The following is a 13,174-nucleotide window of genomic DNA, read 5'->3' as shown; positions in this document are numbered from 1 at the left end:
GCTCGCAGTTCCTGCAGTGAGATTGCAGCATGCCGGCATGTCACAGCTGTCAAAGACTCTTTAGTAATGAGTTTTGGATTCACCATTATCCCAGCCATAGCTTTGCTCTGAAATTTAGCCTGCAAAATCACCCACAGAAGTATACATACATACATACATACATACATAGATACATACACACACATATATATATGCATGTATATGTGTACACATACATGTACACATACGGAAATTATCGTACTATGTAGCCCGGGCTTGCCTATAACTCACTATGTAGCTAAGCTGGCCTTAATCTTGTGTCACTTACCTTGTCCAGTTGATTTAGAAAAAGAGGCAGCTCCTTTACCCTTGGTTACCTGGTCTTTAGTGTGTGTGCCCCCACCCCATTATAGTAGTCTTGGTAAGCAGGGAGCTGCCTCCTGAGTACAGTCCACATCTATTCCTGCTTTGCCTTTGTTGTCTTTTCCTAGTCAGCCTTTCCCCCCCTTTTTTTTAAGGAAGTATGGCTAACAGCCAGGAGTCAAACGCTTTCTCGATGTTTTGCACATTCTTGTAGACGCTGTGACCCAAACTCTTGTGGAGTTGATCCTGTCACTGCTGGATTCTGCTCACCTTGAAGTCCTGTTAGCAGCTGGCAGTGTTCTGACAGGACAGTCCTCAGTGCTCAGGGGTCAGCGCTCTTTGCTCCTGTTCTTTCTCCCAGGTAATGACTGGGCTTGTGTTGCCGACCTAGATACAGATAGCATCAAGGTTACATGGGTTCTGGTACTCTGTGGCTTAGATAAGTAGGACAGCTTTACCAATGACATGGTTTTCTCTTCCTACAAATTGATAATTTCCAAGGTTGAGTTCAAAACTACAGACTGTTGAAATAGTGAAGAATTTCTGCCCCTCAGAGACGAAGCTTTGCTCCTCTGATGCATCCTCTCCAGTGTGGGGTGTTCCAGGTTCCTTGTACATGTCAAAAGGTCTTGCATGCGACTAGCGTGTGGACTCATGTTAGTACAGTGTGATGCTGTCATGTGCAGGGAATAATGACCTACAAAGTCTGGTGAGTGCTGGTGTGGTCTCTTTTCTTCAGATAGTTTTAATTCAGGGTTGTTTGAGGCCACAGATTCACAACTCATAGATGCAGACTGCTCTTTCTCTGTATATAAATTATATACAAATACATATTTGTGTACGTATGTAAGATGTGGTTCAGAGCTTGCTGCTCGTCCAGAGGACCCAGGTTCAATTCTTAGCACCCACATGGCAGCTCACAGTCATCTGTAACTGCAGTTCAGGGGGTCTGATGTCCTCTTCTGGCCTCTGCAAGCACTAGGCACATACATGTTGCATAGACATACACGCGGACAGAACACTCATATACATACATACATATTAACTAAAAATAAGAAAAACAGAGAGCCCTGGGCATGATGGCATGTCTGTAATCTCAGCACTGAGGAAAGAGGTGGATGAGGAGTTCAAGGTCATCCTCAGCCATATAATGCAAGGCCAACCTGGGCTACATTATACGTTGGTATAGAAAGTAATTAGTGCATTCATATTTTGTTATTGAGGTATATGCAGTGATTTTGAAAATTTGAACATTAAACTACCTTTGCATTCTGGAGTAAATCAAATTTAGTGAAATGTTATACTGTTTTGATGTGTCTCTGTATTATTAGTTTTTTTTTTTTTTTGAGACAAGGTCAGCACAGGTTGTCCTCCAACTCAGGAGTATAGTCCTCTTGCTTCAGCTTCCTGAGTGTTGGGATCACATTCTTGTGTAGTCATACCCATCTGGTTTTTTTAAATTAATTAATTAATTAATTAATTAATTAATTGAGACAGGGTTTCTTTGTGGCTTTGGAGGTTGTCCTGGAACTAGCTCTTGTAGACCAGGCTGGTCTCGAACTCACAGAGATCCGTCTGCCTCTGTCTCCCGAGTGCTGGGATTAAAGGTGTGCGGCACCACTGCCCGGCCTGTCACAGCCATCTTACGACTGCTCAAGAGACCTTGTGTTGTCTTCCCTTTGTAATGTCTCACTGAGCTTCAGGATCAGCTTGGGAGAATTTTTTTTTTTTTTTTGTATGTTGTTCCTAATGATACATGTGTAAGATCTATTGTTAAGTCTTATGAAGAAATTATTCTTTTCCCTTCCTCTCTTCTATTTTTAGCTTCTGGGTTTTTCTTTTCTGTTTTTTTTTTTTTTTTTTTTTTCAACTCACTAGTAGCCTGGGCTGTTTTTTTTACTTGGATCCCTCCTGTCAACCTCTGGTGTGCTAAAAGTTACAGGTCTGCACCATACCTGCCATGCTCAGTTCACTTTCTTGTGTGTGTGTGTGTGTGTGTGTGTGTGTGTGTGTGTGTGTGTGTGTGTGTGTGTGTGTGTGTGTGTGTGTGTGTGTGTGTGTGTGTGATGGGTCTGGAGGGTTGAATCCAGGCCATGTCTTCCTGTTAGATGTGTAGGACACCACTAATTTATACCCTTCCCTTGTAATCACTGTCCTTTCCTAATACATTAAACTTACATCACCTGTTTCACTTGTATACCCTTTGCTGTGTGCAGGCTAAGGCAGTCTCTCCTGCAGTCTTCTCTACCTTTCTTGTAGGAATTGGCCATGGGCCTGACACACTGCCTTACACAGACCACATGGCCTGTGCTGAGCTTGTCACTGTATGTGGCAATTTTGCCATTTCAGACTCAATTCTTTGATGCTTTGTGCTGTTTAAGCATGCGTGTCACATATCACCTTGCCAACTCTAGGAGGACAGATACAACCTATTAAGTCTGTCTTCTGTTGGGAGGTGACTAGTCTTTCTGCTGAGAGCAGGCTGCTCTGTGGGGGCTGACAGCCCCTGTGGAAGCTTGCATTGCTCTTTTTTCTGAACTAAGTTTTATTCTTCTCACTTCCTGTCTGCCTCAGTGACACCAGTACTAGGATACGGTGGACTAGCACTCAGACTTCTGCTTCTGATGATAGGAGACATGCCACTTGCTTGACGTGTGTATTGCTGTTCAGTATGACATGTTCTAAATTCCCACCCAGCTATGTCTGCCCCTCATAGACAATTTGGGTGTGCATTTGATTCATTTCTAATGGACTTGCCATTTCTGAACGAGTTAAACATTGTGTTTAAAGATGTGTGTGCATCTTTTGTTGCTGTCTAGGTCACTTCTAGTTATTTCAGAAAGTGCTCTTGAATGTTAAGTTTTGGCTGTACCTAGGCCTTCCTTATAATCCAGCCAGTCATTTCTGTGCATACAGTCTTGGAGACAAGGTACCTCCAGGTAGAGGTGGTGTGTGTTCCATGAGTGTCCTCAACCACTTACATCAAAGCAATTTTCTCTGTCTTTGAAAAATCACAACTAGAGTTGTGTGTGCATTCCCAACAGTTATGAGGGTGTTTTTTGTATCTGTTTTTGCTACATATATATTTAAAGGTATTGGTACCTTCAGATTTAGACGCTAAAGCTTGGTGAGCTGAGGTTGTCAGACCAGGCTTAGTTATATTTCAGAAGGGTGTGCTCCCTCTCGGGTGTCTGCACAAGCTTTCTGTTGGCACAGCAAGTACTAGTTTCCCTGGTAGTCAGGGTTTTAAGTGAACTATTGCATTCGTCTTGCATTTAATGTAAATATGTATTTCTTTGCTCCTCTCAAACTGTGTTTTGTTTTGCAGGGAGATTATACAGTAGGTAGGACAGTGTGAGACAGTTTCACTCTGGCTTGGAGCTCACTGTATAACCCCAGCTAGCCTTGAACTCAGGATCTTCCTGAGTGCTGGTGTTACAGTGTGAGTCATCTTCACACCTGGCTGTTCTTAGATACCAGTGGCAGTGCATGCTGTCACCTGTGAGCAGAGGTCAGGGGCGGCTCTCACTCAGTAGCGCTCCTTTCCCTAGCAGCGTCAGGGTGTGCTGCTAAATGCTCTCACCCTGAGGCATCTTGTTAATTTAGAGTCATGTTCATATCAAGCTTGTCTGTCTCTCCCAAGTGGACTCACTCCCTGGTGCTGCTGGTGACCATGGGACTTGCCTGCTAAGGAAAGCACTCTGCTTCTGAGCTGTGGTCCCATGTTCTCCAAGAGGATCCCCGTGGATGTTAAAAACCAGGTGTTTTTCTTCCGACTGTTTTTCCCCCTGGGTTTTGGAGATTGAGCCGAGGGTCTGGCTATACCCAACACTCTGGTGTTCCCACTTAACCATTTCACTCACCTATCAGGTTACCTCCAGTTACATCCATGTGTAATTGAATCTCTCTGTCTTTTCTGCTTTCTCTGGCAGCTCTTTACAGATGGGATCACAAATAAACTCATTGCCTGCTACGTGGGGGACACCATGGAAGATGTAGTTCTGGTGAGAATCTACGGCAACAAGACTGAACTGTTGGTCGACCGAGATGAAGAAGTGAAGAGTTTCCGTGTGTTGCAGGCTCATGGCTGTGCACCTCAGCTCTATTGTACCTTTAATAACGGACTGTGCTATGAGTTTATACAAGGTGAAGCTTTGGACCCACAGCATGTCTGCAACCCAGCCATTTTCAGGTGACTTCCTTTTCTAAATTCTTCCCTTAGAAAAAGAATATGTGCTGTAAGGAAATATATTCAAATTTTTAAAAATTACATCTATAGCTTGGGGGGGGGGCGAGGGGAGGAAAGAGAGGTGTGTGTGTGTGTGTGTGTGTGTGTGTGAGAGAGAGAGAGAGAGAGAGAGAGAGAGAGAGAGAGAGAGAGAGAGAGTGTTTGGGTGTTTTTGTGGCACTCCACATTTTTAGTGGTCAGGGTACAGCTTGCTGGAGTGGGTTCTCTCCCTTCACTGTGGGTTTCTGGAGTCAGATTCAGAGAATTTGCTGGCTGGCCTTTTGCAGATTTTTAACAGCTAGGCATGGTAGGCCGTACATGTCATCCCGAGCCACCTAGAGACTTTGATGTTAGCCAGGGCTACATGAGACCCTCTCTTCCTCTCTCTCCCCAAGAAAGGGAGTTTTGAAGACCCAGCAGACGTGTTTGATTGTCTGATCCATATTTACCAATATGTGCGTTAGAAGGTGAAGCACTTTAGGATGTGAAGAGTATCAAGGGGCATCGTGGGTTAGCTGTCAGTACCATTTCAGGTAGACTCAGCTGCACTTGAGAGAACAAGAGTTGCATGGTAAATAATGTCTCGTGATAGAGCTTTCCAGTGGACCCTCCTGAAAGGAGTCTGTGGATTGTACTTTAAAAAATTTCAGTGAGCCGGGCATTGGTGGCGCACGCCTTTAATCCCAGCACTCGGGAGGCAGAGGCAGGCAGATCTCTGTGAGTTCGAGACCAGCATGGTCTCCAGAGCGAGTGCCAGGATAGGCTCCAAATAAAATGAAGTGTGTCAAATCATTTGCCTGTGCTGAAATTCTGTTAAACAATATATAAAAAGTTTTCTTTATTTCTTTTTTGTTTTTTGTTTATTCTAACTGCTCTGGCTGTCTTGGAACACTGATAGGTGACTAAGTCCTTATGAATTAAGATAGAGTGTAATAGAAAACATGACATGTTAGACTTGAAGTGAGCAGACAAAGTGAATGTAGACCATTCTATTACTTTCTCAGCATTATGGTCACATAATTCTGCCTGATATAGTTTCTTTTTTTACCAAGAAAACTTTATAAATCTTTTTTTTAAGCAGCCTAAAGTGGGAGGAGTGGAATGTTTACATAGCTCTTTCTTAATGTCCTTGAGTGGTGGATTTCAAGATCCCTCCCCTCCACAGATACCAAGTCTGTGGGTACTCAGCTGAGTCCCTTGTTTGAGATGATATGTGTCTAGAACATGTGTGCTTCCCAGCACCAGTTGTCTCTGTGTTACTTATTCCCACATGCAAAATGAACACTCTCCAAAGCCGGTCGGCGTTACTCTCCAGCACCTGAGGACACTGCTGCTGCATGTCCAGTTCAGGTCTGCTGTTGTGAGAAGTCTAGTGCCCAGTGTGTGACAGTGACAACAGGCAGAGGACACACATACACACACACACACACACACACACACACACACACACACACACACACACACACGAGAGAGAGAGAGAGAGAGAGAGAGAGAGAGAGAGAGAGAGAGAGGGAGGGGGGGAGAGGGGGGGAGAGAATAGCTGGGATTGGGAAGGGTGCATCACTGTACTTCCATGTAGTAGTATCTGTGTGGAAATTATGTAGCAAGGTGTAACTTGGTAAGATTTTTTTTTTTTTTGAGATTATTTTGGTTGTGCTTGGTTGAATTCATGAATATGGGACCTATAGAGATGGATGACTAACTACAGTTTTTAGTCAGTAAAGGTTTGTCAGAGCTGATTTTAGTATTTATAATTATGTTTGATTAAAATGGTCTTACTTACACTTTTAGTTAGAGCTATTCGTTTAGAATATATGTGAATGATAATAAAGAGGTCATATACTCACCACTTAGGTAGAACGTGTATCGGTAGAAACCCATATACCAGGTGGTAGTGGTGCACGCCTGTGATCCCGAAATGCGAGGCAGAGAGGCAGGTGGATCTCTGAGTTTGAGGCCAGCCTGGTCTATAGTGCAATTCCTGGATAGTTAGAGAGATGCACAGAGAAACCCTGTCTCGAAAAGAAACCAGTCATCGACTCAACTCCTTCGAGCATATCGTATTACAACTGGTTTTCAGTAAGTGAAGTATTGAATTGACTGTTTTTTGAAAAGAAGGCTAAAAGAGCAGAAGAAACTGATAGGAATCAAGTTAGTTGATGTTTCAAGGTTTACATTTGGTATTTGCCTTACTATTCATTTTATTTCAGATTGTCTTGTATGTCTTTTATGACATTTTTAAATGCTTAGCAGGTTTTATTAATCACTGGGAAAAAGAAACTTCAAAAATCAGGAAACACAAGCTTGAATCACTCATGTCTGACTAGTAAATTATTTTGAAAAGGATTATGGATGGGAAGTTCTCATCTTTACTGAACCTGAAAGAAATGAAGGAGAAGCCAAATTCCCACACCCAGCAGAACAAACAAATAGCAGGAAGTGAGGACGACCCAGCCTCCTCACCCAACAAGAGAAGAAATAGCATATGAGTGATCCTTTGCTGGCATGGAGCACACCTGTGCTTGGGAGATGGAACTAGGAGGTCAGGAGTTCAAGGTCATCCTCAGGAAGTTCCAAGCCTGAGTGCTCTTCAAATGCATACATGCACATACATGACGCACATGGCGACATCAACCTAAAAATAATTTTCTTTAAGCTGATTGGTGCTAGACATGATGACTCGGTGGTTAAAGGGGTTGTACCTCTTGCAGAGGGACTTGACTTTGGTTCCTAGCACCTATGTCAGGCAGCTCACAACTCTCTGTAACTCCAGCTCCAGGGAATACAATGCTTCTGGCCTCTGGGCACTCACATGCACATAGCCACATAGACACATACTCATATACTTAACAGTTATCGCAAAACTGAGCTAGGTGGCTCATGCTGTTTTGCCAGTCCCCTGGAAGCAGAGAGAGGAGCAGTGCAGCAAGTTCAAAGCCAGCCTGGGTTACACTGGAGATCTAACTCAACCTGCATAGCAGTGTGGTCCTGTCTCAGCAAAGCAGAAAAGGTTTATGGTATAGGACTGCTTGCCTGGGTGTGGTCACTAGCACAGAAAATAAGTAAAAAAAAAAAAAAAAAAAAAAAAAAACAGCAAAAGAGGGTTATGCCTTATTGCTTTAAAAAGTATACGATGATATGCTTGGTTTCTGCTCCTTCATCCATCCTGGGCAAGTGCTATGCCCCTTAGCTGTGCTCTTCATGCAGACGTGAGTCAGTTTGTGTGCTCCTAAATTTGGTGATGCAAATGGGCTTTAGGATTAAGGTCAGCATTATAGAAGCCACGTGAGTAAAACTCAAGTGTTTATGATAGAGGGCTGGGGATGTAGCTCAGTTGGCAAAGTGCTCACCTAACACGTTTGAAGCCCTGGGTTAGTTCCCTGGCACTGTTAAGCTGGGCATGGTGGCACTTGCCTGTAGTCCCAGTAGGTGGCACAAAAGGATCAGAAGTCCAAGGACATAGGGTACATGATACTCCATTTCAACAATTCAGACAAGAACAATAAATGTGGTAGAAACTTCTAGTAAAAGTTTATTTAATGACAAGCTTATGAGACTTGATTCTGTGTCTTAGTTTGAGTTCTCAAAATTTTTTTTTTTTTATGTTAAGTTATCAGGAAGTTTTCAAATACTCTCATTCACTGGCTAGATCCTGCCAAGCCCACTAGTTAGATTCTGTGGGGATAATAGATTTTTTTCTAGCAATAGCATTGATGAGGATAGCTTTTACTTCTGGGGATCATAACCGCAGTAGTATCTTACTGTGATAAGTATCTTGACTGTGGCAGGGTTAGTTTTTGGAGGGAGAAGAGAAACTGGGCTTAAGTGAGTAGAGGTGTGCCAGTGGGAATTTGTAGCCAAGGAGCAGAATGTGATGTTAATAGGTCAGAAGTTTCTGTAGGGTGGCATCAGGAGTCAGGGATGGTAGCCATTCACCCTGGTCTGAGAGGCGCTGCAGCAGGGCTGCAGGCTGAGCAGGCTGCTGGTTGAGTTGGGGTGCAGGCTGAGCAGTCTGGGGCTAAGCATATGGTAAGCAGACCTAACCTGACCTGGCAGAGTCACTGTTACAATGGGAATGTAGAAGGAGATGCCACAGAGATAGGGGAGACTTGAGTTGTGACACCTGAATAAAGCTGTATTATGCTTAAGTTTTTGTGCTGTTTTGTTTCTAAACAGGCTAATAGCTCGTCAGCTTGCTAAAATCCATGCTATCCATGCACACAATGGCTGGATCCCCAAATCTAACCTATGGCTAAAGATGGGGAAATACTTCTCTCTCATTCCCACAGGATTTGCTGATGAAGACATTAATAAAAGGTAAGTTACTAAGGTATTTGCATTGCTTTGCCCTTAGTAAGTACTGAAAGATAACAAAGCCTGTATAAAAACTAGTTTGTTTTCCTCTCGGCACTCAAGTGAACAAAAGCATTAGCCCAATGACTCTCAGATCACACTACAAAAATAGCCTCCCTCACCTTTGGAAGGCCCCCACCTTCCCTGCCAACATTAAAGGAAGGATGGAGATGAGAAAAACACAAATGTCTAGGAATAATTATAAAGACATTTGTGAAAGGGTACAGTGGAGCAATTATGATTGGCCATAGAGACCTTTTAAATGTTTCTGTCTGTAAACATCTAGAGATGTATATTGGGACTGTAAAAACTTAGGTTACTGTGTTTTTTTAATTGACAGATTGTCGGAGTTGAAAATTTACTTTCTGGGATTTTAGCTTTTTCGGCTTGGCTCCCAAGTTCAAACTGTCTGTGATGTCTCATTATTTTTAAGTCTTTAGAATCTAAATCATGAATATTGCGATTTATTACTAACATAAAAATTGGAAATAATGTCTTATCTAAAGTGTGTTACGGCTGCATCTTTGTGCAGGAAGTCTGTTTCTAGGATGACATAGGCAAGCAAGATCTCTTAAGTTCACAGAGTGCTCACCTGCAAGTGCATGTACACACACCAGATCTGTCAGGTCACAGTGTGCTCACATGTACACAAAGAAAGAATAAATGTAAGTGGAGCGGAGATCAGCAGCCTCTGGGTCCAGACTGGCCTGCTTACCACTTACTGTCCCTGCCATGTTCCCTTGGCAACTGCTCTTTCAGAGGTCCTGAGTTCAATTTCCAACAACCACCTGGTGGCTCACAACCATCTACAATGAGATCTGGTACCCTCTCTGGCATTCAGGCAGAAGACTGTATACATAATAAATAAATAAAATCTTAAAAAAAAAAGTCTATCTCTGCTGCACTGAGGCAAACTGTAGAGCTTTGCTGTTAAGATAACTAGGTAATATGAGTGTCTCCATTTCAGACACTGCTGTAGGACTTTCTGAAAATTGAACCGCCCGAGTCCTGCCATCATGTGGGCGCTTTCTGCCAGGCCGCCCAAGTTCTGCCCACCCGCCATGTTAAGGTCCCACGTAACATACAGAGACTTACATTAGGTACAAATGCTGCTTGGCCAATAACTAGGATTTCTCATCTGCTAGCTCAGTCTTAATTATCATAAATCTATATCGGATGCCAGCGGCAAGTGTCCCTGGCTCCCATGGTGACTCTGCGCTTTCTCTACCTTTCCCAGAATCCTCCTTGACTCCTAGTCCACCTATCTTGCTTTCCTATTGGCCAACCGTACTTTATCAACCAGTAAGGCAATCATAGACACAGAAGGACCTCCCCATCAGTTGCATTCATCTTTTCTTGCATAAATTAAATATTTTTAGTCTGTAACTTTAAATAAAACACTTCTCTCAATGAATTCACCGTGTCTTGACCCTTATCTATATAAAGTGGCTGTAAGTGTAAGGTGTTCAGAATGGCACATCACAGCTGGGAAGCTGGGAACCGCTTCGACTGCCCCTCCCCCAGTTCTGAAGTCCCAAGAGTTTTTATCTTTTGCTCTGCAATTTTATTTTTTTTTTATTTTTTTATTTTTATTTTTATTTTTTTGGAGACAGGGTTTCTCTGTGTAGCCCTGGCTGTCCTAGAACTTGCTCTGTAGACCAGGCTGGTTTTGAACTCAGAGATCATCTGCTTCTGCTTTCGAAGTACTAGGATTAAAGTGTGACTGTCTTACGTTTAAATTGATTAAAGGTTTCCTTTATTCGAGTTTTGGAACATACTGGTCTATTTTTGAATTCAGGAATATGTGCTTATTCAGTGGAAACATCTGAAATAGACTTTCAAGTTTAAAGTTGAAAGAAGTTTCAGTTAGATAAATAAACTCTAACTTTTCTTTTAAATGGAAAGGTTCCTAAGTGATGTCCCAAGCCCTCAACTTCTTCAGGAGGAGATGACTTGGATGAAGGAGATCCTGTCCAGCCTGGGCTCACCTGTGGTGCTTTGCCATAATGACCTGTTGTGTAAGAATATAATCTACAACGAGAAACAAGGTAGGTGTTTGACCTTAGCAGTAAGTAAGTTGATTGATTGTATACTCTTAATGGTCCCTTGTCTTTGTATCAGTAAACAAGAATTAAAACATACACAAAGATTTTCTCTTGAAGGTATAAAAATCATTGTAATTGCTATTAGGGATATGTATGTATGGATAAAATGTCTCTAAAGGTTGGTTTATTAGAAATAGTTGGTGGTTCTTGTTGGCTTTTTAAGTGTAAAATGATGACATAATTGTATGTATACATATATATTTATAAATACATACATATAAATATATATTTCTAGAAGCTGTTTGGATGTTTGTGATTTGAAAGCGTGTTTGCTGTAGTGGGGAGTGTAGGAAATGAACCGATTGCTACTGCACTGCTGGGTTTCTGTGGAAATCCTCTCAGTGCTGTGAGCTGAGCAGCATTTCATATCTCCAGGCTTTTTAACCCTGCCTATATGCTGACATGAGGGAGAGGCTTGGGTGTAGAGAATACTGTCTTTGTTCATATTTATACCAAATGAAGTCATAATAAAGAAAATAGCCTTGGTTAGTAGTTAAATATTCTGAGGTAAAAGTTGTTACTTTTGGTGTAACTGTGTGTGTGACTATACATAGCTTGATTCTCTGTGTTCATATCAAAGGGTCACTAGTTGCATTATGAGATCACTGGGTAAAGTGGTTTGAGGTTTGGTTGCTGAACAATAAACACCTTCAAATACTAACTTAAAATTTAAAAGTTCAATTCATGCTAAAAAGTTAATATTTGAAAAGTATTCTTGAAACTATGAAGCTGCTGCTTTTCACAGGAAGCTCATTTGAAAGTAGTCATATCTGGAAGACCATTCGAAATGAAAAAGTGCTTTTGTGAGTATACTAAAGCCAAAGAATTAGTAGTCATAAATATATTAAATTTACCATTAGTGATCCTGTATCCACAGTTGGAACTGTCCTAATAAAAGAATTGTTAGTAATTATGGCTAACTTTAACTTGAAACCCAACTAAAGGGACACTGTCAAGGATGGTGGCCTTAAGCAATATTTTCAAAAACATTTCTCTTTCATATTTGATACGTTAATGTGGATGAGAGTTAAAAACCCTGAGCTAAAGTCTTTGTCTTGAATCTTGTTAATTCTTGTGTGGAATCACTTTATTTAAACCTTAGGTTTGCCCTAAAGCTTGAACTCGTGGACAGTTTCTTTTAATGCGTTGCTGTCCTGATTACACAGTTGTTACAGTAATGAGTGGTGACCAAATCTCAATGCCATTTGAGACAGGAGACTTCAGTGCAAGGTCTGATAACATTTACGTAATGAAGTTTCAAGTAAGGGGCTTCATCTTACATTGAAAGTGGACACTCAGCTTTATTTTTAACTGCAAGTTAAAGGGAATTTGTTACTTCTTTGGAATATAATTTTAACTTGTCATATTTTTATTTTTATGTTTCTTTTGCACATTCATTTCATAGAACAAACTTGTTTATAAAACTAAAAATTAAGGGACCAAAAAAATCAGATTACTCTGTTATAGGTACTTTTCATTTAAACAGTTGTCAGTCTCATCTGTTGATAATTTACATATAAAGTGCTTGTATTTCAAAGAGAACAATTAGACTTTAATTTGGCATTAGCGGTCGAAGTGCCCCCTCCTTGTCTCTGTCCCTCCCCTTCTAGCAGGAGTCCATGTTGTATTGCTTGTTACTGTCTTTGTAGGTGTTTGCGTGTTAGTTATGGAAAGGCTGTATGTATGTTTTCCCCCTTCTCAGGAGTTGTTTGATGTCTCTGGAAAGGCTAGTTGGGTCTTGTGGCGTTCCCTTGTAAGGTCTCTGTTAGTACCATGCATAAGCACTGACACACACTGGTTAGGATGTTCAGACAATACCTAGAATTCAGGAACATCTCACGAGAAGTTCCACTGTTACTATCCTTTGATGGTATTTCAGGTGAGGAAACCATAATGACCTGTTTGAATCTGTAGTTACAAATAGAAGATACCCTGCCTTATTCCAACAATTTGGTAAGCTTAATGCACGAGAAATGATGCATTTGCCCCTGGAGCATTCCTTTGACATTCTAGAGTGATCTTAGGACGGGCAGTGTGGAGCCAGGGTGCCCATCTGTAATCACATCACTTGAGAGGCAGGCAGATCTCTGTGAGTTTGAGGTCAGCAAGGTCTACAGAACAGCCAAGGCTACATAGCGAGGTTTTG

At 41.8% G+C, this 13,174-nt stretch overlaps 1 protein-coding gene across 2 annotated transcripts in view; it reads left to right on the top strand.

Annotated features, from left to right (window-relative positions):
* Positions 1-13,174, top strand: part of Etnk1 (ethanolamine kinase 1) — a 44,003-nt gene that overhangs the window by 9,779 nt on the left and 21,050 nt on the right. For both annotated transcript variants that reach the window (XM_027430156.2, XM_027430155.2), the window contains exons 2-4: positions 4,275-4,534; positions 8,747-8,887; positions 10,829-10,971. In XM_027430156.2, coding sequence (XP_027285957.1) covers positions 4,275-4,534; positions 8,747-8,887; positions 10,829-10,971 — 544 coding nt within the window. The remainder of the gene's footprint in view (positions 1-4,274; positions 4,535-8,746; positions 8,888-10,828; positions 10,972-13,174) is intronic.

Source organism: Cricetulus griseus, chromosome 8 (assembly GCF_003668045.3).
Source record: "Cricetulus griseus strain 17A/GY chromosome 8, alternate assembly CriGri-PICRH-1.0, whole genome shotgun sequence".
NCBI classification, from domain to species: Eukaryota; Metazoa; Chordata; class Mammalia; order Rodentia; family Cricetidae; genus Cricetulus; species Cricetulus griseus.
This window is presented reverse-complemented; position numbering and strand designations above follow the sequence as displayed.